The sequence below is a fragment of the Salvelinus sp. IW2-2015 genome, linkage group LG7 (genome assembly GCF_002910315.2).
Source record: "Salvelinus sp. IW2-2015 linkage group LG7, ASM291031v2, whole genome shotgun sequence".
Classification (NCBI taxonomy): domain Eukaryota; kingdom Metazoa; phylum Chordata; class Actinopteri; order Salmoniformes; family Salmonidae; genus Salvelinus; species Salvelinus sp. IW2-2015.
In genome coordinates, this window is record NC_036847.1 from 21,190,415 (window position 1) to 21,217,461 (window position 27,047).

At 46.4% G+C, this 27,047-nt stretch overlaps 1 protein-coding gene across 7 annotated transcripts in view; it reads left to right on the forward strand.

The window, feature by feature from the left end:
- LOC111966578 (signal peptide, CUB and EGF-like domain-containing protein 3) overlaps positions 1–27,047 on the forward strand; it is a 177,615-nt gene that overhangs the window by 118,121 nt on the left and 32,447 nt on the right. For 2 of the 7 annotated variants that reach the window (XM_023991336.2, XM_023991339.2), the window contains exons 5-6: positions 20,696–20,842; positions 21,777–21,893. The exons of the other annotated variants lie outside the window; for them this stretch is intronic. In XM_023991336.2, coding sequence (XP_023847104.1) covers positions 20,696–20,842; positions 21,777–21,893 — 264 coding nt within the window. The remainder of the gene's footprint in view (positions 1–20,695; positions 20,843–21,776; positions 21,894–27,047) is intronic. 7 annotated transcript variants of the gene reach the window in all.

The window sequence follows — 27,047 nt, forward strand, 5'->3', positions numbered from 1 at the left end:
GTGTGTGTGTGTGTGTGTGTGTGTGTGTGTGTGTGTGTGTGTGTGTGTGTGTGAAAGAGAGAAGGACAGAGTGAAGTTTAATTTCTAACTATGCTGGGCTGAGAATCCCCCAGAAAGGAAACTTCATCCAGAGGCCTTCTCAGACTGGAAAAATAGGCAGAAAATGAGTTTCACATGACAGTTTATAAAAAAAAGCCTTGTGTATACAGCAGATGATTGATGTGTCGAGCATGGGGATGGATAGGGTTCCAGGGACAGAGCACAGGTCTCCAGGGGAGGAGGAGGCCTTGAGGCAAGGCACTGTCCGTTAAAAGGGATACTGGGCTGGCTAGTAACATTACTAATATCTAATGACGTAGAGAGGTCTTTCCTTGGGAAAGAGGTCTTCTGACCTCAATGGGACTTCCTGGTTAAATAAAGGTTAAATAAAAATATACTGTATGTAATATTGTATGACACTGTGCAAGACCTTCCATTTTATAAGGTTTTCTAAGATTAGTGGATGGCCCCAAAGGTCCCTAATTTGATACTGTTGAGTATTTTTTCAGCACCATAAAATGGTGGTGTCACGAACATCGTAAGAAGCGGACCAAAGCGCAGCGTGGTTAGAATACATTCTTCAATATTAAATGAAGACAAAAATGAAGAACACTTGACAAACTATACAAAACAATAAACGGCGAACGTGAAACTAATGAAAACTAGTGCTGACACAAACACTACACATAGACAATAACCCACAATACAAAACAGGCTACCTAAATATGGTTCCCAATTAGAGACAATGCAAAACACCTGTCTCTGATTGAGAACCATATCAGGCCAAACACAGAAATAGACAAACCAGACAAACAACATAGAATGCCCACTCAGATCACACACTGACCAAACAAAACATCAAACATACAAAGCAAACTATGGTCAGGGCGTGACAGTACCCCCAACCTCAAGGTGCGGACTCCGGCCGCAAAACCTGAACCTATAGGGGAGGGTCTGGGTGGGCATCTATCCGCGGTGGCGGCTCTGGCGCTGGACGTGGCCCCCACTCCACCATAGTCAATCCCCGCTTCCGTGGCCTCCTAGGAACGGCGACCCTCCTAAATGACCCCACTCCACTGAGGGGCGCCTCTGGACTGAGGGGCAGCTCCGGACTGAGGGGCAGCTCCGGACTGAGAGGCAGCTCCGGACTGAGGGGTAGCTCATGACTGAGGGGTAGCTCATGACTGAGGGGTAGCTCATGACTGGCGGGCGGCTCTGGCGGCTCCTGGCTGGCGGGCGGCTCTGACGGCTCAGGACAGACGGGCGGCTCAGGCGGCGCTGGACAGAAGGGCAGCTCAGACGGCGCTGGACAGACGGGCAGCTCAGACGGCGCTGGACAGACGTGCAGCTCAGACGGCGCTGGACATACGGGCAGCTCAGATGGCGCTGGACAGACGGGCGGCTCAGACTGCGCTGGGCAGACGGGCAGCTCAGACGGCGCTGGGCAGACGGGCAGCTCAGACGGCGCTGGGCAGACGGGCAGCTCAGACGGCGCTGGGCAGACGGGCAGCTCAGGCTTGCCGAGGCGCACTGTAGGCCTGGTGCGTGGTGCCGGAGCTGGTGGTACCGGGCTGGGGACACGCACCACTGGGCGAGTACGGGGAGCAGGAACAGGGCATACTGGACCCTGGAGGCGCACAGTAGGCCTGGTGTGTGGTGCCGGAACTGGTGGTACCGGGCTGGGAACACGCACCACTGGGCGAGTGCGGGGAGCAGTAACAGGGCATACTGGACCCTGGATACGCACAGGAAGCCTGGTGCGTGGTGTTGGCACTGGTGGTACTGGATAGACCGGACCGTGAAGACGCACTGGAGGTCTCGAGCTAATGGCCTGCACAACCCGTCCTGGGTGGATGGTAACTCTAGCTCGGTACGTGCGGGGCGCAGGCACAGGACGCACTGGGCTGTGCAGACATACGGGAGACACAGTGCGCAACGCCGGAGCAGGATATCCTGGCCCGAGGAGACCCACTGGCTGTCTGGAGAGCAGGGATGGCACCATCTTCCATGGCTGGATCCTCACCCTAGCTCGGCAGATGCGGGGAGCTGGGATGTAGCGCACCGGGCTAAGCACGCGTACTGGAGACACCGTGCGTTCTACCGCATAACACGGTGCCTGACCAGTACGACGCTCTCTCTCTCCATAGTAAGCACGGGAAGTTGGCGCAGGTCTCCTACCTGGCTTCGCCACACTCCCCGTGTGCCTCCACCCAATACATTTTTGGGGCTGCCTCTCGGGCTTCCTACCGCGCCGCCGTGCTCGTTTCGCCAACTCCATTCTCCTGTAACCCTCCTCGCACTGCTCGAGCGAATCCCAGGCGGGCTCCGGCAATCTCACTGGGTCGACCGGCCACCTGTCTATCTCTTCCCAAGTTGTATAGTCCAGATTCTGCTCCCATGTTCAGAAATCCTGACATCGCTGCCTCTCCTGCTCCTGCCCGTTACCACGCTGCTTGGTCCTATTTTGGTGGGTTATTCTGTCACAAACGTCGTAAGAAGCGGACCAAAGCGCAGCGTGGTTAGAATACATTCTTCAATATTTAATGAAGACAAAAATGAAGAACACTTGACAAACTATACAAAACAATAAACGACGAACGTGAAGCCAATGAAAACTAGTGCTGACACAAACACTACACATAGACAATAACCCACAATACAAAACAGGCTACCTAAATATGGTTCCCAATCAGAGACAACGCAAAACACCTGTCTCTGATTGAGAACCATATCAGGCCAAACACAGAAATAGACAAACCAGACAAACAACATAGAATGCCCACTCAGATCACACCCTGACCAAACAAAACATCAAACATACAAAGCAAACTATGGTCAGGGCGTGACAGGTGGCTTGATTGTCAGAGCTGCTAGGAGAACTGGGTGGATGAAGTCAAGCGCAGAGAGCAGGTTTCAAGAAACGTGGATTTAATTTTCCAATACACAGGGAAAACGATCATGCCCTAAAACACACGGGCGCATGAAAAGATGAGTCCAAAAACATCGGACTAAACTGTTCCGAGAAAATAACAAAATCCACATACAAATCCAACACCAACATAACAGAATACAAGCCCGCACAACAGCCAGCGGGCTACCTGCCCTTAAATAGCCTACCCACCAAACTGAACTGAACAGGTGCACCCAATCAGCCCAAACTAACAGAAACAAAAAGAAAATAATCGATGGCAGCTAGTAGGCCGGTGACGCCGAGCGCCGAGCGCCGCCCGAACAGGAAGAGGCACCATCCTCGGCGGGATTCGTGACATTGATGCTATAAATATCAAAGAGCTTACACCTGGTTGCACTTTGGTCCAATTCCCCATTAAGTTACCTGTGAGCTCTGACGTTTTTAACAAGTTGTTAGTGAATAGATGTTGTCCTGTTACCACTGATTGGGCGTAGTCTCAGAACACTTCTAGTAATATCTTATAGAGAGTAAGAGGCACAATGAAGTCTCAGTGGGATTAAATGCTATCTCAGCACCTACCGTGTTAGAACCTACTCATTAGTCTACGGTGCTATGCCCTGTGGCAAAGCATTGCCCCCGGAGATAACTCTGTACAGACTGCTGCTGTGTGCTGCACTTCACTAGGCTTCAAGTGGCTCACCCCCCTCTCCTCCCCTCTCTACCCCCCTTACTCCCTCCCCCCTCCCTCCGCCTTCCCCTCCCTTTCTTCTCCCTCTTTCTCTCCGTCTCCCTCTCCTCCCGCCTCCTCCCCTCTCGTGGCATTCCTTCATGGAGGGGGCTGACAGAGGCTCGTCATCGACAGGTATTCTGCCCAGGTGGATCAGGTTACCAAGTTGCCTAGAGGAGTGTGCTGCTCAGGCTTAGTGCTTCACAGTTGGAGGCTTTTCAAACTGATGAGCCCTATGCTCCATCTTTCTGCCACGCAAGAAACTGTGAACTGAGACATCAACTCTTTCAGAGGCTTTAGGACAACCCCCTCCTTGGCTTCTCTTGACCATCTCATATCTCCCCTCATGTTTGACCTCATGCAGTCTTACCCTGCTGAAACCACCAAACCACTCCCCTGTGCAATTGCATTAAACATGACAGTTTTTGCTCGTCATTTTTCCAGAAATATAATGAACAACTGTTGTCTTCCTGCTGTCAACGCTTCCATGACACAATCTTTCATTTTGTTATGTTGCTGTACAGTATATCATCATATCTAAAGTTTTTAATCAGTAAAATCTAAACGGACTGGGTGCAAAAAAAATGTAACTGCAGAGTAGATCCTTACTCCAATGATCATACTGGTTATCTCACTTCTCCTCATTCCCTGGGACCCATTTGTTTTCTATGATTGTAATGATTGTTCACTTCCTGTTTCATTGCAGATGTGGATGAGTGTAGAGGGGATGTGATGTCAGCAGATCTGTGTTCAACATGAGGGCAGCTAGAAGTGCCCGCTGCAAGAGAAGGTTTTCTTCCTGAGGACAACCAGCACACCTGCATCAAAAGGCCTAAAGTTAGCCTTGCATCCTCAACAATGCACACACCACGCATACACACACACACATTACACACACCACACACAAGCACACCACAACAAGCATTTCCAGCGAAGGGGACTGCTCCAGATTTATGGTGCAGGAGAGGATACCAAGTATGAGCTCATTAGTTCCTGCTCTTCTGACCTGGAATGGTTACCTAGTAAACTGCTGGTGTCATGACCTCATTTTATGGTCCCATTCAGGGGAAGGTTATCATTTACAACTTCAGATGGTGCATTTATCATTAAGGCCTTAATTTAAGCTTTACTACAAGTGAAAGGCTGTAGGCTGCATCTCAAATTGCACCCTATATCCCTATATAGTGTAACTTCTTTTGATCAGGGCCCATAGGCCCATAGGGCTTGGTCAAAAGTAGTGCACTATATAGTGAATAGGGTGCCAATTTCGTACCACATCACTACTGTAAGCAATACTGCGGGGGGGGGCCTGGGGGCGGCGTGCGGGGATGGCCTGCAGGTATGTCTTCTGTGGACTGATCTTTGATATGATAGGGGAATCAAAACGGGGTCTGACAGCAGGATCCGCCTAACAGGCTGCCCTGCAGCAAAAGGTGAACAAAGGTAACAGTTAGAGTGCTTAGAAAACACCTGAGCTGTTGAGGAAAGCTTGTGTGTTGTTATTTTCTGTCCTTTTCAAATGAGACTGATTCTTATCTGGCAGTCTGACAGCTTTTTTGAAACATAACTGCCAGTGTATGAATGGCCTTGGGGTGCTGAGAGAAAAATAAAACTATTAAATGTGTAGCCAGGAGCTGGGAACAAGACTGTTAGGAAGAAAATTCCTGTGGGATTGGATGGATGTGTCAGAGGGGAATGAAGGTCAGCGAGCCAATCTTATCCAGAGTCGTACATTAGACATAACCTGTAGAGGGCGAACAACAAATGACTGCTTCCCATTAAACTTGACTGATAAGTACATATCATGCTTTTAGTTTGATTATTTCCACGGAAAATAAGTTCTCGAGGGATGGAGTTGTTTTGTTGTATTTTCATAATCCACCTGATAAGGAAGCCCCAGGTGCTCTTTACAAGGGATAAACCTTGAATGCTGTTTTACTCTATTGTTCAGTTACCACTAAAACAGAAAAAAACTAAGCCTCTAATGATTTGAATACAAACATCTCTTAGGTCTCAGGAAGTGAAGTCACAGTGGGCAGATATCTACACCTGCAGCCGTTGTCTGCTCTCTATCTGTCAGCTCTCTGTTCTTGCTCCCGAGTCCTGCTCTCGGTCAGCTCTCTGTTCTAGCTCCCCAAGTACTGGCTCTCTGTGTCAGCTCTCTGTCACCTGTCCCAGTCTGCTCTCTGTCACTCTTGTCTCTCCCAAGTCTGCTCTCTGTTCTGCTCTCTGTCCTGTGCTCTCCCAGTCTGCTCTCTTGTCTGCTCCCAGTCTTGCTCTCTGTCTGCTCCCAGTCGCTCTCTTTTGTCAGCTCTCTCGTCTGCTACCCAGTCGCTCTCTGTCAGCTCTCTCGTCTGTCCCAGGTCGCTCTCTGTCTGCTCTCTCTCTGCTCCCACTGTCTGCCTTCTGTTCTGGCCCTCAGCTGCCTCTCTGGTCTACTCTCTGTCTGCTCCTCTGTCTGCTCTCTGTCTGCTTCTCTGTCTTGCTCCCAGTCTTGCTCCAGTCTGGCTCTCTGTCTGCTTCTGTTCTGCTCTCTCTGCTCTCAGTCTTGCTCTCTTGTCTCTGCTCTCTGTTCTGCTCTCTGTCTGCTCTCTGTCTGCTCTCAGTCTGCCTCTCAGTCTGCTCTCTGTCTGCTCTCCTGCTTCTGCTCTCAGCTCTGCTCTCTGTCTGCTCTCAGTCTGCCTCTCTGTCTTGCTCTCAGTCTGCCTCTCTGTCTGCTATCTGTCTGCTCTCTGTCTTGCTCTCTGGTCTTCCCCCAGTCTTGCTCTCTGTCAGCTCTCTGTCTGCTCTCTGTCTTGCTCCAGTCTGCTCTCTGTCTGCTCTTCTGTCTGCTCTCTGTCTGCTCTCTGTCTGCTCTCTGTCTGCTCTCCAGTCTGCCCTACTGGTCTGCTTCCTCTGTCTTGCCCTCTGTCTGCTCTCTGTCTGCTCTCTGTCTGCCTCTCTGTCTGCTCTGCTGCTGCAGTGTGCTGTGTGAACCGTTACCCAAGTGTTTTCTCTTTTCTTCTCTTGCTCTCCTCCAATCTTTTCGCTCGTGTCCAATCGGTGTAGTCTTTTGTATTAGAGATAAATAGTAATGGCGCTTTTTGTAGGCACTTAACTTCGCCATGGTTCGTTGGGACCAAAGCCTATGGGGAAAGATGAATGCCGTTTTGAATGACACGCGTGCAAGTCCTTCCATTTTTAAAAGTTTTCTAAGATTAAGATGAATGCATTTTGGAGCGGTTTTTTGATAAACACCGAAAAGTAGGTTGTGTGGTGAACCACAGGCTTAGGAGATCTTATACATTTTTCGGATGTTTTGGATAAAACACTGAAAGTAAGTTGTTGGTTGAACCCAGGCTTAGGAGAATCTTATACATTTATTGGAGGGTCTTTTTGATAAACACCGAAAAATAAGTTGATGTTGTGAACCCAGCTTTAGGAGTCTTATACATTTTTGGAGGTTTTTGGATAAACACCGAAAGTAAGTTGTGTTGGTGAACCCAGATTAGAGAGATCTATACATTTGTCGAGGAGATTAATCTTCATCAGCTGACGTCAACCTTTTGTGAATTGTTGAAGAATTTATGTATGATAAAAAATACATAAAGGCTTCATAATTCATAAAGGTCATGTTAAACTGACTGATTGTTATCTCATAGAACAAAACGTATAAGCCTGTGTTAACCTCAGACCTTATTTTCGGCGTTTATTCCAAAACCCTATTCATTCACCATAATTTTTTCCCATAGGGATGGCTAAACAAACCAGAGGTAACTTATTCCGGGTTTTAGGACTACAAGCTAGCGAGCTCTATTGTCTTGCACAGTGACCGTGACCAGTGATGTCACTACAGGATCTAGTTCAGTCTCATGTAGTCTCAGAATAGAAAGCCAGGGATCTTTGAAGCCTGGTTTATGAGATCAACTATGGCTAGGTGCACTGTCAATGTTTTATGTTTCATAAGCACAGTTTTATTTGAGTGTAGCAAATGGCTTGGATCGTGTGCTTCAAAGGAAAGGGTCTGTCGCCTCACTCAGGACCAGGCAGATAGCACTGCCTAACCAGGCTTCTTTTACTCTCCTCTTCTTCTCTCTTCTCTTCTCTCGTTCTCTCGTTCTTCTCGTTCTCTCGTTTTCTCTCGTTCTCTCGTTTCTCTCGTTCTCTCTCTCTTCTCTCTTCTCTCTCTCTCTCTCTCTCTCTCTCTCTCTCTCTCTCTCTCTCGTCTCTCTTGCTCTCTCCCTTCCTCTTTTTTTTCCCCCTCTCTCTCTCTCTCTCTCTCTCTCCTTTCTCTCTTGCTCTCTCCTCTCTGCTCTCTCTCTCTCTCTCTCCCTCTCTTCTTCTCTTTGCTCTCTCTCTCTCCTCTCTCTCTCCTCTCTCTTCTCTCTCTTTCGTCTCTTGCTCTCTCCCTCTCTCTCTCTCTCTCTCTCTTTCTCTCTTGCTCTCTCCCCTCTCTCTTCTCTCTCTCCTTTCTCTCTTGCTCTCCCCTCTTCTCTCTTTCTTTCTCTCTTGCCTCTCCCTCTCTCTCTCTCTCTCTCTCTCTTTCTCCCTTGCTCCTCTCTCTCCTCTCTCTCTCTTTTCTCTCTTTGCTCTCCCTCTCTCTCTCTCTCTCTCTCTCTCTCTCTCTCTCTCTCTCTCTCTCTCGATGAATAACCCCATTGATGTTACATTTTTCATGTGAATAATATTGGTTTCATTGCTTCCAGATGAGCTCCATTTGGACAAGAGATTAAAGCTTGCCATACATCTAACAACTCACCTTCACTCACAGATCACTGCCTGTCATTTTTCCATTATTCTAGAAAAGACATTGGGAACAACAGCAAATCGTATTATTATTGCTATTATTACAACAGTGTGTGCTAAAGGGAAAAGGAAGAAGCCAGTCGGCCGAGTTATTTTGACAAATAATCCTAACTCATCCTCAGCATTACCATTCTCAGCGTATATGAATATTATGTTTAAGTGGCAAAGGCTACACTAATAGCCATTTGCGGGTTTTACGCACCAGCCAAAACTTCCGGGAGAGCGCAATGGTTCTCTTTTGATTTACACTAAAATCACAAGAGAAAATATGGAATTAAACATACATTCTCGAGTGTATTTGCCAAAGTTTGCTTACAGAAGACCCTCAGTACTTTCATAAATACGGCCCTGGCCAGCCAACTCCTTAAACGTGTTAGGCCTGGGGTGCAGTTAGCTTTATCACCCTCATTAGAAAGACATCAGCTTCCATTCCTTTCATCAATGGATCAGTTGTTACCCGGGTGAGTTAGGGAGGGGGAGCTGATAGGGAATGTTGCAGCTGGTCTGGGGTTAGGGCTGGCCTGGGTGTGGTGCTAGGGCTGGTCCGGGGCTGGGCTGGATTAGGGCTGGTCTGGGTGTGGTGCTAGGGCTGGTCTGGAGCTGGTCCGCGGCTGGGCTGAGGTTAGGGCTGGTCTGGGTGTGGTGCTAGGGCTGGTCTGGGGCTGGGCTGGGGTTAGGTCTGGGGTTAGGGCTGGGCTGGGGCTGGGGCTTGATCTGGGGCTGGGGCTTATTCTGGGGCTGGGCTAGGGCTGAGGCTTGATCTGGGGCTTGGGGCTATTCTACGGCTTGGCTAGGGCTGGGGATTATTCTGGGGCTGGTCCGGGGCTGGGCTATGGCTAAGGCTGGGCTGGGGTTAGGGCTGGGCTGGGCTGAGGCTTGATCTGGGGCTTGGGCTTATTCTGGGGCTGGGCTAGGGCTGGGGATTGGTCTGGGGCTTGGTCTGGGGCTGGGCGCTACCAGGCTATTCCCCTGCTGGCTGAGAGCCCTTGTTAGTAGAGAGCTTGGTCAATTAGGCAACAGGGGGCTGCCAGCCTTCACAGCTAATGAAAGGGCGTCTGCTACTAGCCTGCTGCCCCCTCCTTAAAAAGGAATGAAAAACACTCCCTCCAAATGAAGGCTCCCATCGTTTCACTGGGCAGAATGTAACAGTTAATTTATTCTTGCCCAAAATGTCTTCCCAGTCAAGACATAAAATCTTTGAAAGAACAGCCAAGGTGCTTACAGGTTGGTAGGTATGCCATTCAGGTCAGTGAGGGTTCCACTTCTTTGCATTTTATTTATTTTCCTTGTTTCATGTGTTGGGGAGATAACAGGGTCCTTGCTACCCACATATGTGCGTGAGATTGAGTCCGGCAGATTTGAGTGCCTCCCGTTGGAATTCCTTGCTGCTCAGTCAATTCAGACATCTATAATTTCAGTTTCAGTACATTTTTAAATATCTTGTATGGCGGTACCTATGGTGTATACTGATGAGCTACTATATAAGTTCACATATCCAGTTTCAGCCTGTCTACTTTTTAACTGGCAAACTGCAGATTTTTCAACATTCATTAAAGAGAAAAGTAACCTGACATTGTAGAGAAAATATGTATTTACATATACACGTGTACAGTGGCTTGTGAAAGTATTCACCCCACTTGGCATTTTTCCTATTTTGTTGCATTACAACCTGTAATTGAAATGGATTTTTATTTGGATTTCATGTAATGGACATACACAAAATAGTCAAAATAGGTGAAGTGAAATGAAAATATTACTTGTTTCAAAAAACAAAACAAAAATGGAAAAGTGATGCATGCATATGTATTCACCCCCTTTGTTATGAAGCCCCTAAATAAGATCTGGTGCAACCAATTACCTTCAGAAGTCACATAATTAGTTAAATAAAGTCCACCTGTGTGCAATCTAAGTGTCACATGATCTCAGTATATATACATCTGTTCTAAAAGGCCCCAGAGTCTGCAACACCACTAAGCAAGGGGCACCAACAAGCAAGAAGCACCATGAAGACAAAGGAGCTCTTCAAACAGGTCAGGGACAAAGTTGTGGAGAAGTACAAATCAGGGTTGGGTTATAAAAAATATCAGAAACTGTGAACATCCCACGGAGCACCATTAAATCCATTATTAAAAAATGGAAAGAATATGGCACCACAACAAACCTGCCAAGAGAGGGCCGCCCACCAAAACTCACAGACCAGGCAAGGAGGGCATTAATCAGAGAGGCAACAAAGAGACCAAAGATAACCCTGAAGGACCTGCAAAGCTCCACAGCGGAGATTGGATTATCTGTCCATAGGACCACTTTAAGCCGTACACTCCACAGAACTGGGCTTTACAGAAGAATGCCCAGAAAAAAGCCATTGCGTAAAGAAAAAAATAAGCAAACACGTTTGTTGTTCGCCAAAAGGCATGTGGGAGACTCCCCAAACATATGGAAGAAGGTACTCTGGTCAGATGAGACTAAAATTGAGCTTTTTGGTCTTTCAAGGAAAACCATGTCTGGCGCAAACCCAACACCTCTCATCACCCCGAGAACACCATTCCCACAGTGAAGCATGGTGGTGGCAGCCTCATGCTGTGGGGATGTTTTTCATCGGCAGGGACTGGGAAACTGGTCAGAATTGAAGGAATGATGGATGGTGCGAAATACAGGGAAATTCTTGAGGGAAACCTGTTTCAGTCTTCCAGATATTTGAGACTGGGACAGAGGTTCACCTTCCAGCAGGACAATGACCCTAAGCATACTGCTAAAGCAACACTTGAGTGGTTTAAGGGGAAACATTTAAATGTCTTGGAATGGCCTAGTCAAAGCCCAGACCTCAATCCAATTGAGAATCTGTGGTATGACTTAAAGATTGCTCTACACCAGCGGAACCCATCTAACTTGAAGGAGCTGGAGCAGTGCCAATCTTATAGAGACATCCCCCAAGAAACTTGCAGCTGTAATTGCTGAAAAAAAGGTGGCTCTACAAAGTATTGACTTTGGGCGGGTGAATAGTTATGCACGCTCAAGTTTTCTGTTTTTTTGTCTTATTTCTTGTTTGTTTCACAATAAAAAAAAATTGCATCTTCAAAGTGGTAGGCATGTTGTGTAAATCAAATGATACAAACCCCCCCAAAATCCATTTTAATTACATGTTGTAAGGCAACAAAATAGGAAAAATGCCAAGGGGTGTGAATACTTTCGCAAGCCACTGTATATGCCTTAAGCAGTGGTTGTTGTGGGCAGCAGGTAACCTAGCGCTTAGAGCTTTGGTCCAGTAACTAAAGGGACACCCCACTGAAGGTGTCTCAGGGAGAGTTGGGATATGCAAAAACACATTTCCAATTCAGACGTGTATAACTCACACTTGTGAAATAGGACAAATATAAGCATCCACCTAATTATATTTCTATACCTACACTGATAATTATAATCTCCTAGAGCAGGTGTTCTGTGGGAACTCATTACAGACGAGAACAGTGATAGAACTTTTAATGAGTGTTAGAATAATACCTCACACTCCCAATCACACAATCAAACTGATGACAGGTGCTTCATGGCACCAGGCCTAGACAAAGCGCGATACAGTGCCTGATGGTTTGGTTTAAATATAGAAATAGAAAATGACACCCACACATACTTCTTCACTGAACTCAATGTAGTCTCAGTATATCAGGTTTAGGGAGATCACCTGGAGAGGGCCTTGAGAGCAGTTTGGTATCCACTAATAATACCACTCAATTTGCTATATTCTTGAAGTGTGTTGGACGTTACCACTAAATTCACATCCAGCCATTTCTAGTCAACTACCTGACCATGGGTACAACCAATGAATTTCTAATAATCTCTTTCCTTAACTGTAGAACATGAGTATCCTTGCCATTCCTGGAATGTTTATTTTGCCATTGAAAACCTCTTCCTGTGGTTGGAGCTTTCATTAGCTTCCCAGGGGGGTTGTTGCCCCTTTTGCAAGGAGACTTGCTGGCAGTGTCTCTCATCTTGTCTATCATACACACGTTTGTGCGCACGCGCACAAACACGCATACACAAACAGACGCATGTGTACACACACATACAGACGGATCCGAACACACACGAACACACACACAAGTTTTTAATTGACTTTAGCTTTAGGCCCAGTTGTTGAGATACATCCTATTATAGCATTTGGATGCAGAACACGCCATGTGTACTTCAGGACATGATGTCCAGCCATAACTGCAGCAGTTCATAGAATTTTGCAGTCAATGTGATGAATCCATTACACATGGTGGCATCATATACTTAGTTAGTTTTGCTGCTTCACTGCAGCTAGCCGGCTACATTCGTTTAGTATGATAAAAGCTGAGATTGGTAGCAGTGATCCCTGACTTTGAACAGTATCACTAGGGGACACTTCCTTAACAAAGTAGCAGCTAATGTTCCCTAATTTCGATCACTAATTTATCTGCATTGCCGTGGAGAGTATTATTAGGTGCTTGTTTTATACTTTGCACACAGGACTTTCTATTACTGTTATTGGGACAGTCTTATTTTCTATTTTTGCTTCTTTTCTGAAAGCATTGACACATTATTTTTATTCTTAATATAAAATAGGGCATGCCATGGCTGGCTATGGCAGTCGTGTGAAAAGAGAAGCCTCTATTTCTCCTGTCTGGTGTCCCTACTTTGAAGGGCTTGTATTGTCGTTCCTGGAGCTGTGTCTCAGCATGTCTGCTTGCCTGTCTGGCTGTATGCTGGCCGCGGAGCTGTTTTTACAAGTGCAGGAGTGGCTGCTCCATTGCTCTGCAGCCCGACCGTATAACTAGGCTATTTTCCTATTCTGGGGAACGTCCCGCACTCCCATGGCTACCTATTAAGTCTCACCATTAGTCCAGCATCAAAGACTGTTTCTTCAGGACACCTACAGTTCAGGACGCTCCACCTCTTCTCTATTTTCTGTCTTTTTCTCTCCCTCCTGCTTTCATATTTTTTCTCTCTTGCTCTTTCTTTAAAATTATCTCACTCTCATCCTCTCACTCTCTGCCTTCTCTCTCCTTCTTACTCTCACCTCTCTCTCTCTCTCTCTCTCTCTCTCTCTCCTCTCTCTCTCTCTCTCCTCCTCTCTCTCCTCCTCCCTCCCCCTCACCCTTTCCCTCTCTCCTTCTCCCCCTCACCCTTTCCCTCTCTCCTTCTCCCCCTCTCTCTCTCTTCCTTTCGCTCTCCTTCTCTCTGTCTCTAAATTACCTTCAGTTGCTACCCTCTCTTTGTCTAGACTGAGCTTTCATAGGCCCCATGACTCCCCACGCTTGAACAAATATATACCTGCTGTACATCAGTGGCTTGGGCTCTAGCGAATGTTGGCTGCCCTACTGCTGAATCCTCCATACTTCTTTTGTGGCAGACATCCCTTTTCATAGTGCGGTTTTGTTGAAGGCCATCTCTAAGCTAGCCGGGCCAGCATGCCGCAGTGGACTGCCTTAGTGCCAGTGGGATTTTTCCACTAACGCTTTTCTGTCATTGCTTTACCCAGAGGGCCAGCATGAATCATGTCTTCCTCTCCTCTCTAGTCTACCTTTGATTTCAAGAAGAATGTGGCTTTGAAATAACATATCTCTTTTTATTACAGAGAGAGGGTAGTTTCCTTTGTTTGTGCAGGCATGCTATCCTTCTGGTGCGTTGTGTAGCTTTATGTTGCTCTGTGTTCTTCTCTGTCGGGGGAGGGGGATAATGGATAAGCTTGGTCCGCTGGGAGAGGAGAGGTGACCTTGAAGTGATGAGAGGAGGAGTGAGGGGGAGAGGGGCATGTCCCACAGCAGGTGCTGCAGAATATACACATATATACTGTAGATGGATGCAGTCACACACACACACACAGTATGCACACAGAAATGCACATACTGTATACAATAAATAACACAAAGACATACACACCATCAACAGAAACAATGATAAGAGCAACCACAATAACAACATCAACAGCAACAATAAAGAATATATGCACCCACAGGTAGAGAAGCAGAGTCACATAATATATCAGGTCTAATCTAGTCTGTTACACCAAAAGTATTTAAACCACTTGGCTATACTATAGTTAGGATCATTAGGAAACTATGCAGGGATTGTTTTGGAAACACAGCTATAGAATGTAAATTAACGTGTCATTAGGTTTGTTGGTAGCTCAGGTGCCTGTCATCCTAACCATAGACATGCAGATGTATCCTGTAGGAAAATATTCCGCAATCAACTGCCACCTTCCCTGGCTGAGACCATTTATGCCCTGTCTCTCTTCCCAGTGAGGGAATGTTGCTGCTTCTACTATTAGGCCTTCGGGAGTTGAAGGGAACCAACGGTTGGCAGAATGGCCCAAACAGTAGCGCTTGGCTCAGTGAGCTGGCTCTGCCGTCTCTCTTTGGGGGCATCCGCTTGCCATCGGGACGGCGCTGTGCCGTGACGTGGACCCACTGGACGCCCTGTCACTTCCCGGCCCATCGCACCTCGGCCCGGTCCAGACTCCCTCTCCGCCTTTTCCAACTCTGACATCTTTATCCTCTTGTTAAAAGTTTTAATGGCCTATTATCTATGAGTAAGGAATGCTGCTTTAATTGCCTGGTGGCTCCATGTTTAGGCCCTGGTCCCAGTGGCGCCGTGTCAAGAACATGGGGCTTCCCTCTCCCTTCCAGGGGCTTCTGTCCTGTATGACGGAGTCTGGGGTCGTACAACAAGCCTTCCTGTCACCTGCCCTAACACTTAGACTGACTACGCCTATAAAACCCCAGCATGTCCTATCACTTTACAATCGATCGTGTGGGACTCTCCAAATCAAATCAAATAAATGATATTTGTCACATGCGCCGAATACAACGGGTGTAGACCTTAAAGTGAAATGCTTACTTACAAGCTCTTAACCAACAATGCAGTTTAAGGAAAATACCTAAAAAAAAGAAAGAAACAAAAGTAACAAGAGCAGCAGTAAAATAACAATAGCGAGGCTATATACAGGGGGTACCGGTACAGCGTCAATGTGCGGGGGCACCAGTTAGTCAAGGTAACTGAGGTAGTATGTACATGTAGGTAGAGTTATTAAAGTGACTATGCATAGATAATAACAGAGTAGCAGCAGCGTAAAGAGGGGGGTGGGGGGCAATGCAAATAGTCTGGGTAGCCATTTGATTAGATGTTTCAGGAGTCTTATGGCTTGTGGGTAGAAGCTGTTTAGAAGCCTCTCCGGTACCGCTTGCCATGCGGTAGCTGGAGTCTTTGACCATTTTTAGGGCCTTCCTCTGACACCGCGAGAGGTCCTGGATGGCAGGAAGCTTGGCCCCAGTGATGTACTGGGCCGTATGCACTACCCTCTGTAGTGCCTTGCAGTCGGAGGCCAAGCAGTTGCCATACCAGGCAGGGATGCAACCCGTCAGGATGCTCTCGATGGTGCAGCTGTAAAACCTTTTGAGGATCTGAGGACCCATGCCAAATCTTTTCAGTCTCCTGAGGGGGAGTACGTTTTGTCGTGCCCTCTTCACGACTGTCTTGGTGTGCTTGGACCATGTTAGTTTGTTGGTGATGTGGACACCAAAGAACTTGAAGCTCTCAACCTGCTCCACTACAGCCCCATCGATGAGAATGGGGGCGTGCTCGGTCCTCCTTTTCCTGTAGTCCACAATCATCTCCTTTGTTTTGATCACGTTGAGGGAGAGGTTGTTGTCCTGGCACCACACTGCCAGGTCTCTGACCTCCTCCCTATAGGCTGTCTCGTCATTGTCGATGATCAGGCCTACCACTGTTGTGTCATCAGCAAACGTAATGATGGTGTTGGAGTCGTGCCTGGCCGTAAAGTCATGAGTGAACAGGGAGTACAGGAGGGGACTGAGCATGCAACCTTTTTCCCCTGTTTGAGGATCAGCATGGCGGATGTACACGTCCTGGTAATCCATCTGGCCCTGTGGCCTTGTGAATGTTAACCTGTTTAAAGGTCTTACTCACATCGGCTGCGGAGAGTGTGATCACACAGTCGTCCGGAACAGCTGATGCTCTCATGCATGTTTCAGTGTTACTTGCTTCGAAGCGAGCATAGAAGTAATTTAGCTCGTCTGGTAGGCCCGTGTCACGGATATGCTTCCCTTTGTAGTCTGTAATAGTTTGCAAGCCCTGCCACATCCGACAAGCGTCGGAGCTGGTGTAGTACGATTCGATCTTAGTCCTGTGTTGATGCTTTACCTGTTCGTCGGAAGACATAGCGGGATTTCTTATCAGCTTCCAGGTTAAGGTCCCACTCCTTGAAAGCATCAACTTTGCCCTTTAGCTCAGTGCGGATGTTGCCGGTAATCCATGGCTTCTGGTTGGGGTATGTACGTACAGTCACTGTGAGGACGACATGATTGATGCACTTATTGATGAAGCCAGTGACTGATGTGGTGTACTCCTCAATGCCATCGGAAGAATCCCAGAACATATTCCAGTCTGTGATAGCAAAACAGTCCTGTAGCTTAGCATCTGTTTCATCTGACCACTTTTTATTGACCGAGTCACTGGTGCTTCCTGCTTTAATTTTTGCTTGTAAAGCAGGAATCAGGAGGATAGAAATATGGTCAGATTTGCCAAATGGAGGGCGAGGGCGAGCTTTCCAATACATGGCCCTAAAGTTTACTGACCAGGCCCTCATGTTGTTGGGAAGCGCTGGTAAGGAGGCTTTGTTCCAGGTGCCCAACTGTCTCCACCTCAGTGAGAATTGGGGACTACAGTATATAACGTGTTTCTTCTTCATTAGCTGAGGGTCACTTTCCACATGGGATCGTAGCCAATATTGTAGCCAAAGGTGGAAAGTTTCATCCTGCAAAACATTTGCAAATAAATAATTTACATAAACAAAAGACTGCCTTAATCCTACTATAACAGTCCAGGGGTATGATTGTACCCTATTGGTTTTACCACCTGTTGTATAATACAGGTAGTAATAACAATTTCCTAAATTGCTCCACTTAGTTGGCAGTGTTAATGAAGTGCTATAAGAGGAACAAGTGTTGAATGGCCCATAAAGGCACATTGTGTTTAGTTCCAGATGAATCTAAAGGACTACATTAGAGGGGAGTAACTGTGGTTACTGATGGGGTCTGAACATTGAGACAAACAGAAGCGTTCTCCAGGCAGCATGTCTAGGCCTATTTCTCCACTCATTATATCCTGTCCTCTTCTATTTCTCTTTAGAGAGGAGGTTTTTTGGGAGGGAAGTGTCCCTGTACTGTAATTGTCAGAGATGCACAGAAAATTATTGTATTATTGGAAGCTCTTGAGAAGTCTCCAAATGGCCTTGTTTTTGTTTATTTTACTGTGTTCCGGTGCACTTTAAAGGCCTTAGCCTTGAGCCTGAACAGTATTGTGTCTGGAGCTGGGAGGGAGAGGGGGATTATAGATGGCAGTATTTTAGCTTTGGGCTGCTGAGGTGGCACTGCAGTGCAGTAGTCCTTGAGTTACAAGCCTCTCCTGAGTGTCTGGTGGGCAGGTCACGACCTGTCTTGGTTGGATACTGCTGCTGTAGCTATGTCGCTTCTGGGGAAAAGCTTTCTCTTTCTTGCTGTTCTTTGCATCTAATTGCCGGGTGTTATTTTTTCCACCGGTGCAGTCAGTAGTTTTCGATGATCGCTGTCCATGTTCAATTGTGTGAGAACAAATGTTCAGTCTGTCCCCCGGTAACCATTTGGAAGGTTCCCCTCTGGCGCCATGATTTTAACAGATATTGCTTATCCGGCGATCCGTCTATTAAGTGCCCTGTGATATTTTTTATTGGCTTCTACATATAAAGTTAGGTGTTCGCAATCCGCAGTCCTATTCTTTGCTTCACAACTTTCCCCAGCTCACTTCTCCACGGGCCGATTTTTCTTTCTACGTCCCTATTATTTATTTATATTTCATTTCTCAACAAGAGACCCCGCATAAATTATTATAGCTGTAGTAGTAATAATAAAAAATGTCGGTATTTGGCAGCCAGTTGAACGGAACCACAAAGTGTGGTTTCATAGCTTGGCCAGGGAGAAAAGGGCTATTGTGTCAACACTTAGGTTTTCTAGGTCCTCAGAGAGAGAGCAGGGCCAGGTTTTGGCCCTAGCCCCACCCGCTATTGATGGATGAGTCTGCGGTATTAGGGGACAGGGGTCTCATATACTGTAGGTGGGGAGAGAGTGGGGGGATTTTGGGGGATGCACGTTGTGACCCTGGTAAGTGAACTTGAGTCTCTTAGGGGCTGCCAAGTGGGAAACTCTATCCCTCTGTCTGTGTGTTGGGTTCGCCTCCCCCTCAGACAGACACGGAGCAGTGGGAAAGGACCGTTAAGTTTCTCCTCGCACTGACCGCACCTTAAAGAGGGTGTGTTGTTATATGGTCAGTGGACTCCAGTCATCGTCCCTGTATTTACTGTGTCTCAGTGGCCGTGGTGGTGGAATGGTGTTTTTGTTCAGAGTTGACCCTCTGTCCTAGGACTGTTTTTGCACTCAATGTCTGATTGCTCAGCCTCTCCCATCTTTCTGCCTTCGCCATCACCCCTTTTTACAGATCAGCAAAGCACAAGCAGAGAAGCCTGTCAGAAGGGCTGAAGCCTGACATCCTATCACCTCTTAACAGGCTTGAGGTGATGGACAGCAGTAATGCGAGACATCAACATCGCCTATGATTCTTGCATCGTCAACTAGACACAAAGTAGAGAGGGAGTGGAAATATATCTGTCTCTCTGACGTCAGCCCTAACTTACTAAGTGAAACTAAATAAAAGGGCCGGTGCAGTTTGTTGGCAGAACACGTGGAAAACAAGAGGGTGTAATTAAAAGAAGCCTATTCAGGCAGGTGTTAAAGTACATAAATAGGTCATTGAGGATAATACAAGGCTCTGGCTCTTTGCCATGATTCGTCAACACATTTACACATACTGATAGCATTTTCCCATATGTCCACAGGGCAGTCATATGAACACACTGTAGAATGATTGTCTATGTACAGAACAGTGCAGTCCTCTATGGCATGTAATTTATAATACTACTACTAATAATAATATGCTGTTTTGCAGACACCTTTATCCAAAGCAACGTTCAGTAGTTTGTGCATACTTTTTCATATGGGTGGCCTGTAAGAATGACGTGGGGCCCTTAGGCCTTATGTGCTTACATGCATGTACACATGCAATCAAAAAGGAGATTTACAATATTCATGTGTGTGACTAAAACAGTATACAGCTCTGAAGTGTAGACCCAAACATCCTTCTGAGAGTCAGCAGGTCCAGTGAGTCTCAATTGAGACATCTTCCTGCCTGGGTTGCATCCTGAATGGCACCCTATTCCCTACATGGGCCACTACAATGGACCAAAGCCCTACGGGCCTTGGTCAAAAGTAGTGAACTTAATAGGGAATAGGGTGCCATTTGTAAGTCAACCACCATGTCTGCTCACCACATAGAGGAAGAGGGGTGGGGGATGAGAGATGGGTTTGGTTTTTAATGAGACAGTGGGCTTGGGGCTTGTCACTGCATCTGTAATAGTGATATTATCTCACATCACATGGAGGCAAATCTCAGCTCTGATCCCTAAAGGTGTCACCCGTAATACATAGTGGCATAACAGATGTGCCACTGACTCCTGTTATAATTTATAACACAAGTGAGACCTGGAAAGGATTCCTCTTGAGTTGCGGATGTGTTGAATAAGTGACTTTCATACATTTATACATGAGATAAAAATGATGTATCTGCATGGCACTTTGAGAGTAGCTTTGAATAGCTAAAACACACAGATATTGTGAGATTACTTTATATAATGGAGGCCAACAAAAGCATCCCTTTGTTGTGTTTAGACTCATAACGGATTCATGCATCCACAGAAAACGGACCCATTTTAACTGAACCAAAGCATAGTGGTTAGAGTGTGGTAAACCTCTGGAAATAGATGTGTTTTTTAGGCCTCTCCGCTCCGACCGAGCCCTTCTTGCCTCGAAGCTTGAAGAATTTGTCTGCGAGTTAAAATGTCTACTTCTTTTTGTTAGGGATTACCTCATTTATGCTTACAGGGCTGCAGGATCAACTCCTGGAGTTTGATCCGTTCTTTAGGCGGGCTAGTTTTTATAGCCTAACAATGCAGTGTGTTCTAACAGGCTATCATCCACCCTGGAGATTTACATGTGTGTGTGTATTCAGTCATGTAAGGGGGCGTAGCATCAGGGAAAGGAGTAGTACCTAGTACGTGTTGGAAACTCTGATCAGGTCCCCTCTAACTCATGTTCTTCTCCCTGTAGCACGACCAGAGAGCACCAAAGAGGGCCCCACCTGCATGGATAAGAACCATGGCTGTGCTCACATCTGCCGGGAGACACCAAAGGGAGGCGTCGCCTGCGAGTGCAGGCCTGGCTTCCAGCTCACCAGGAACATGAGGGACTGCAAGTGTAAGTGTGACCCCCCCCCCATCAACCCACATACCCACCTTCATTACTCTACACAATGTACACATTGGCACCACATGATGATCTACTCTATCTTACATAGGTTTCTAACATGATAATACATGGTTTATGTGGTGCCAACGTGTACATTGTGTAGAGTTATGAAGATACTACCATCCAACAGACGCATCCAACAGATTTTCACACAGCGTCAGAAACAAAGCCATTTTACAGTGATTGTTTCCAAATGATACTGCCAGTTTATCACACTAAATGATTTATAGCATCCGATAAGATAACCGACAGAACTGGAGTAACTAAGGGAGTGGGTAGCAGGTTTCTGAGAAAGAGCCGTTGTGATGGACAGCACACACTTCCTGTTGCCTTGCAACAGGGCTCGTCCTGTCAGGGCAGGGGTCGGGGCTGATGGGGGATTTGCCTATGTTTGAATAAGGATTGGAGAAGTGTTATTCTACATTTTTTGGGCGATAGCCCAGGAAAAGGCCAAAAGGCACAGGGGTAGTGGTGTGCAGACTGGATGGCGGTGGAAGCCTTGGCTCTGTCATCACAGGTGTATTCAGAGTGCTAATGTCGACACTAAACACACCACAAACTCACAGTGTAACTGACACCCAGATTCGTCTTTTTAACAGTTATGAACGTTCCAATTTTTCTGTGTCACTCTGAAGAACCAGTGTTCCAAAGTGGAACTAGTGTCTTCTAGTGAGAATGAAACTCTGAAGTCAGTCAGCTCCGCTCCATTAAGTAGGCGACAGTTTAGTGGTGTGAGATCCTTCATACCAAGGTGTGAACGGGAAGAGTTTCTAAACATCTTTATCACACTGAGGTTGAGAGGGTGATGATGTCACAGCACACCTCCAGGCATGGATGACAGTACATCATGTTCCTATTGCTTTAACTGTGTGCTCCTCGGCAGTGACCTGTAACTACGGCAACGGGGGTTGCCAGCACATCTGTGAGGAGACGGACCACGGCCCCAGATGTGCGTGTCATATGAAGTTTGCCCTGCAAACCGACGAAAAGACATGTGTAGGTGAGTCAGCTCACATTTGATGTGTTGTGGAGGAGAACTGAGTAAAGGATGTGATCTGCATGTACTGAATCATTCATCTTCACAGCCTTAGTCACACATTACCAGGCTACTCCAGAGGCAATGTTGAGCTCTATAATGACTGCATACAACTCCTTTCACTTAGATTGACAAGTACCTATTTTATGTCCAAGTCTCTACTGCTGCTTCTTCTCTCACACACAAAATGCAAAATGCTTCCATTCTCTGCTGGTGTTGGTGGTGCTGCAGTCTACAGCTGTGACACCTCTCTCTCTCTCTCTCTCTCTCTCTCTCTCTCTCTCTCTCTCTCTCTCTCTCTCTCTCTCTCTCTCTCGCTCTCGCTCTCGCTCTCTCTCGCGCTCTCTCTCTATGCGGCTGCATTTGCTTTGTTCTGTTGTTACTCCCTGCTTCGCTGGACAGTGTGTTTCCTCTGGTTCTTCTTCATCACCCTATGCAGCCATACACAGCTCCTCTTTCAGACCTAGGGTCAACTCCTCAATGATGTAACACTGAAACCCAACCTTAACCTTCATTGATTGACATGTTAATATTATTTGTTGTGGTTGACATTAACTAATTAAATAGAGGCTGTGTAGAATGATTTTTATTTCAGCGCTTGTCATTTTGAAAGTGAACTGAGGCTGTGTGTAGGCTGGTTGGCTGGTTTGTAGTGCTGAGCGATTAACCAAAATGTCAGATATTTTTCAGTTTTTAAACATCTACACAGCACTTGGAAAGTATTCAGACCCCTTGACTTTTTCCACATTTTGTTATGTTACCGCCTTATTCTAAAATGGATTAAATGCAACAAAATCCTCATCAATCTATACACAATACTCCATAATAACAAAGCAAAAACAGCTTTTTAGACATTTTTGCAAATGTATTAAAAATATAAAACCGTTTTCAGACCCTTTGCTATGAGGCTCAAAATTGAGCGCAGGTGCCACCTGTTTCCATTGATCATGTTTGAGATGTTTCTACATCTTGATTGGAGTCCACCTGTGGTAAATTCAATTGATTGGACATTAGGCACACACCTGTCTATATAAGGTCCCACAGTTGACAGTGCATGTCAGAGCAAAAAGGAATTGTCCGTAGAGCTCCGAGAGAGGATTGTGTCGAGGCAAAGATCTGGGTAAGGGTACCAAAAATTGTATGCAGCATTGAAGGTCCCCAAGAACACAGTGGCCTCCATCATTCTTCAATGGAAGAAGTTTGGAACCACCAAGGCTCTTCCTAGAGCTGGCCGCCCGACCAAACTGAGCAATCGGGAGAGAAGGGCCTTGGTCAGGGAGGTGACCAAGAACTTGACAGAGTTCCTCTGTGGAGATGGGAGAACCTTCCTGAAGGACAACCATCTCTGCAGCACTCCACCAATCAGGCCTTTATGGTAGAGCGGCCAGACGGAAGTCACTCCTCAGTAAAAGGCACATGACAGCCCGCTTGGAGTTTGCCAAAATGCACCTAAAGGACTCTCAGACCATGAGAAACAATATTCTCTGGTCTGATCCACAGATGATGGAATCTCTATTGCACTCCACACTGCCCTTTCCCACCTGGACAAAAGCAACACCTATATGAGAATGCTATTCATTGACAACAACCTACCATTCAACACCATAGTGCCCTCAAAGCTCATCACTAAGCTAAGAACCCTGGGACTAAACACCTCCCTCTGCAACTGGATCCTGGACTTCCTGACGGGCGACCCCCAGGTGGTAAGGGTAAGTAACAACACAACTGCCATGCTGATCCTCAACACTGGGGCCTCTCAGGGGTGTGTGCTCAGCCCCCTTCTGTACTCCCTGTTCACTCATGACTTTATGGCCAGGCACGACTCCCAACACCATCATTAAGTTTGCCGATGACACTACAGTGGTAGGCCTAATCACTGACAACCATGAGAGAGCCTATAGGGAGGATGTCAGAGACCTGGCAGTGTGGTGCCAGGATAACAACCTCTCCCTCAACGTGATCAAGACAAAGGAGATTATTGTGGACTACAGGAAAAGGAGGACCGAGCACGCCCCCATTCTCATCGATGGGGCTGTAGTGGAGCCTATCATGGTCCAAACACACCAAGACAGTCGTGAAGGGGGCATAACAATGCCTATTCCCCCTCAGGAGACTGAAAAGATTTGGCATGGGTCCTCAGATCCTCAGAAAGTTCTACAGCTGCATCATCGAGAGCATCCTGACTAGTTGCACCACTGCCTGGTATGGAACCTGCTCGGCCTCCGACCGCGAGGCACTACAGAGGGTAGTGCATACGGCCCAGTACATCACTGGGGCCAAGCTTCCTGCCATCCAGGACCTCTATACCATCTGGTGTCAGAGGAAGGGCCCCAAAAAATTCAAAGACTCCAGCCACCCTAGTCATAGACTGTTCTCTCTGCTATCTCACGGCAAATGGTACCGGAGCACAAAGTCTAGGACCAAAAGGCTTCTTAACAGCTTCTACCCCCAAGCCATAAGACTCCTGAACACCTAATCAAATGGTTACCCGGACTATTTGCATTTTCCCCCCAACCCCCATTTTTATGCTGTTGCTACTCTTTTTTATTCATACATATTCACTTTACCTCTACCTACATATTACCTCAATTAACATTAAGGTCTACAGCTGTTGTATTTGGCGCATGTGACAAATAACATTTGATTTGATTTGATTTTGATTTGATGAAACCAAGAATGAACTCTTTGGCCTGAATGCCAAGCATCATGTCTGGAGGAAACCTGGCACCATCCCTACGTTGAAGCATGGTGGTGGCAGCATCATGCTGTGGGGATGTTTTTCAGCGGCAGGGACTGGGAGACTAGTTAGGATCCAGGGAAAGATGAACGGAGCAAAGTACAGAGAGTTCCTTGATGAAAACCTGCTCCAGAGTGCTCAGGACCTCAGACCGGGGCGAAGGTTCACCTTCCAACATGATAACAACCCTAAGCACACAGCCAAGACAACGCAAGAGTGTCTTCAGGACAAGTCTCTGAATGTCCTTGAATGGCCCAGCCAGAGCCCGGACTTGAACCCGATCGAACATCTCTGGAGAGGCCTGACAGAGCTTGAGAGGATCTGCAGAGAAGAATGGTATAAACTCCCCAAATACAGGTGTGCCAAGCTTGTAGCCTCATACCCAAGAAGCCTCAAGGCTGTAATCGCTGCCAAAGGTGCTTCAACAAAGTACTGAGTAAAGGGTCTGAATACTTATGTAAATGTGATATTTCAGTTTTTTAATTGTAATACATTTTCAACAATTACTAAAAACCTGTTTTTGCTTTGTCATTATGGGCTATTGTGTGTAGATTGATGCGGAGAAAAAACAATTTAATACATTTTAGAATAAGGCTGTAATGTAACAAAATGTGTAAAAAGTCAAGGGGTCTGAATACTTTCCGAATGCACTGTAATTATCTGATGTCGTTTCCATTATTTGAATTCCATTTTGTAATTTTTTTTCCTGTGAGCTCGATGCTCAGTTTCTGTGAGCTCGATGCTCAGTTTCTGTGAGCTCGATACTCAGTTTCTGTAGAGATAAATCAGATCAAGCCCTACTGTGCGATGTAGTAGTTGTAGTTTCCAACAGGCCAATATTCTACATAGAGCAGAAAATGTGGTCATTAACTACAATGACCATAATCCAATGCGTGCCCCCTTTACTTGTCCAGACCTCGTTGACGGAGTTGGAGAGAAGAGTGAGCGTACGAGAGTGATATAAATCAGTTGCTTTGCGAGGTATTTCTACCTGAAAATACACGATCTAAGTGATTGATAGTTGGTATTCAGCAGTTGTAAAAGTATGCCTTATTTACTTTGAAGAACTACAAAATTGTGTTTTAGTCAGACAGCAGCTCTATAGAGATGAGATGATGACTTAGAATGAAATAATAAAATCATAAAATAAAACAAATATTTTATTAAAGTAAAGTAATGTGAATAAATGATGGTTAATAAGTGATAAGCAGTAATGGACATCACTACCATCATGGGACTTTTATGAATTGTTTTATTCTGTGTTACAGCATTCAACCCACATAACGCATACTGCATATAATGAATAAAAATAAAATCTAAACTGAAAACCGTGATTATTTTTTAAATAATCGAACCGAAATCGAACCGACCTCAAAAAGCACTAATCGCTCAGCACAACTGGTTTGGATGGCTGGTTGACTGGTTTGGTTGGCTGGTGTCAGTGGCTGGTTGGCTGGTTTCAGTGGCTGGTTGGCTGGTGGCTAATTGGCTGTTGTAGGTCGCTGCTTGGCATGTTTGCTCAGTGTGTCTGGTTCTACCCTCTCCACCACGGTGCTGATGAGATCCAGACCCTTGTCAAGGACTGGTCAGCCACCCTATCATTACTGCCGTACGCTAGCGAGGCTGCCGGGACTCCACAAAGCCCGCTGTGGCCAAACTAGATGTCTGAGCCGCCATTACCAAGACCGAAAACATGTGCGCCTGATGTGACAGATTAGGGAGCGCTCAGGCAGTTAGGGTCTTGGGTTTCCCTCCACAGGCTCTGGGGGTACAGTGGTTTGGAGTAGGGGGAGACGGGGGACAGGGAGGGGTGGTAGCAGCCCACTCTGCGGTTTAGTGCTAGTGCGATCCATCTATCTGAGGGGCTATTAGTTAATAAAACCACAATAAAATAAACAAACCGCCAAACCAGCCCCTGACGGCAGGCTGACTGACAGGATAATTGGGACTGCTTCAGCCAGGCACGAACATTACTACAGGCAGACAGACAGGACAGACTGGAAGATGGAGACTCCGAGTGAAAATACATTTCCTCAGTGAAAATGTCACCAAATAAGGATGGGAGAGGGTTTTTTGTAAAAATGTTATAGCGGTAGTGGAGGATGATGGTTGACAAAACAACCAAAGCAATCTTTATGTAAGTTAGAGTATTCCTTTTCATCTTTCCTATCTATCACTTTTAGTACGTTGATGGGGGTTTAGAGTTTATAGTGCAAGTCTCAAGACATTTACTTTTACATGCTGTACATTTCCGTATCAGTAGAGCGCCCGTATATAGGGAAAAACACACACATAAAATTAGCATGGTGCAGCATATCTACATTTATGCTGTCCCTGTCTCACACACACACACACACACACACACACACACACACACACAC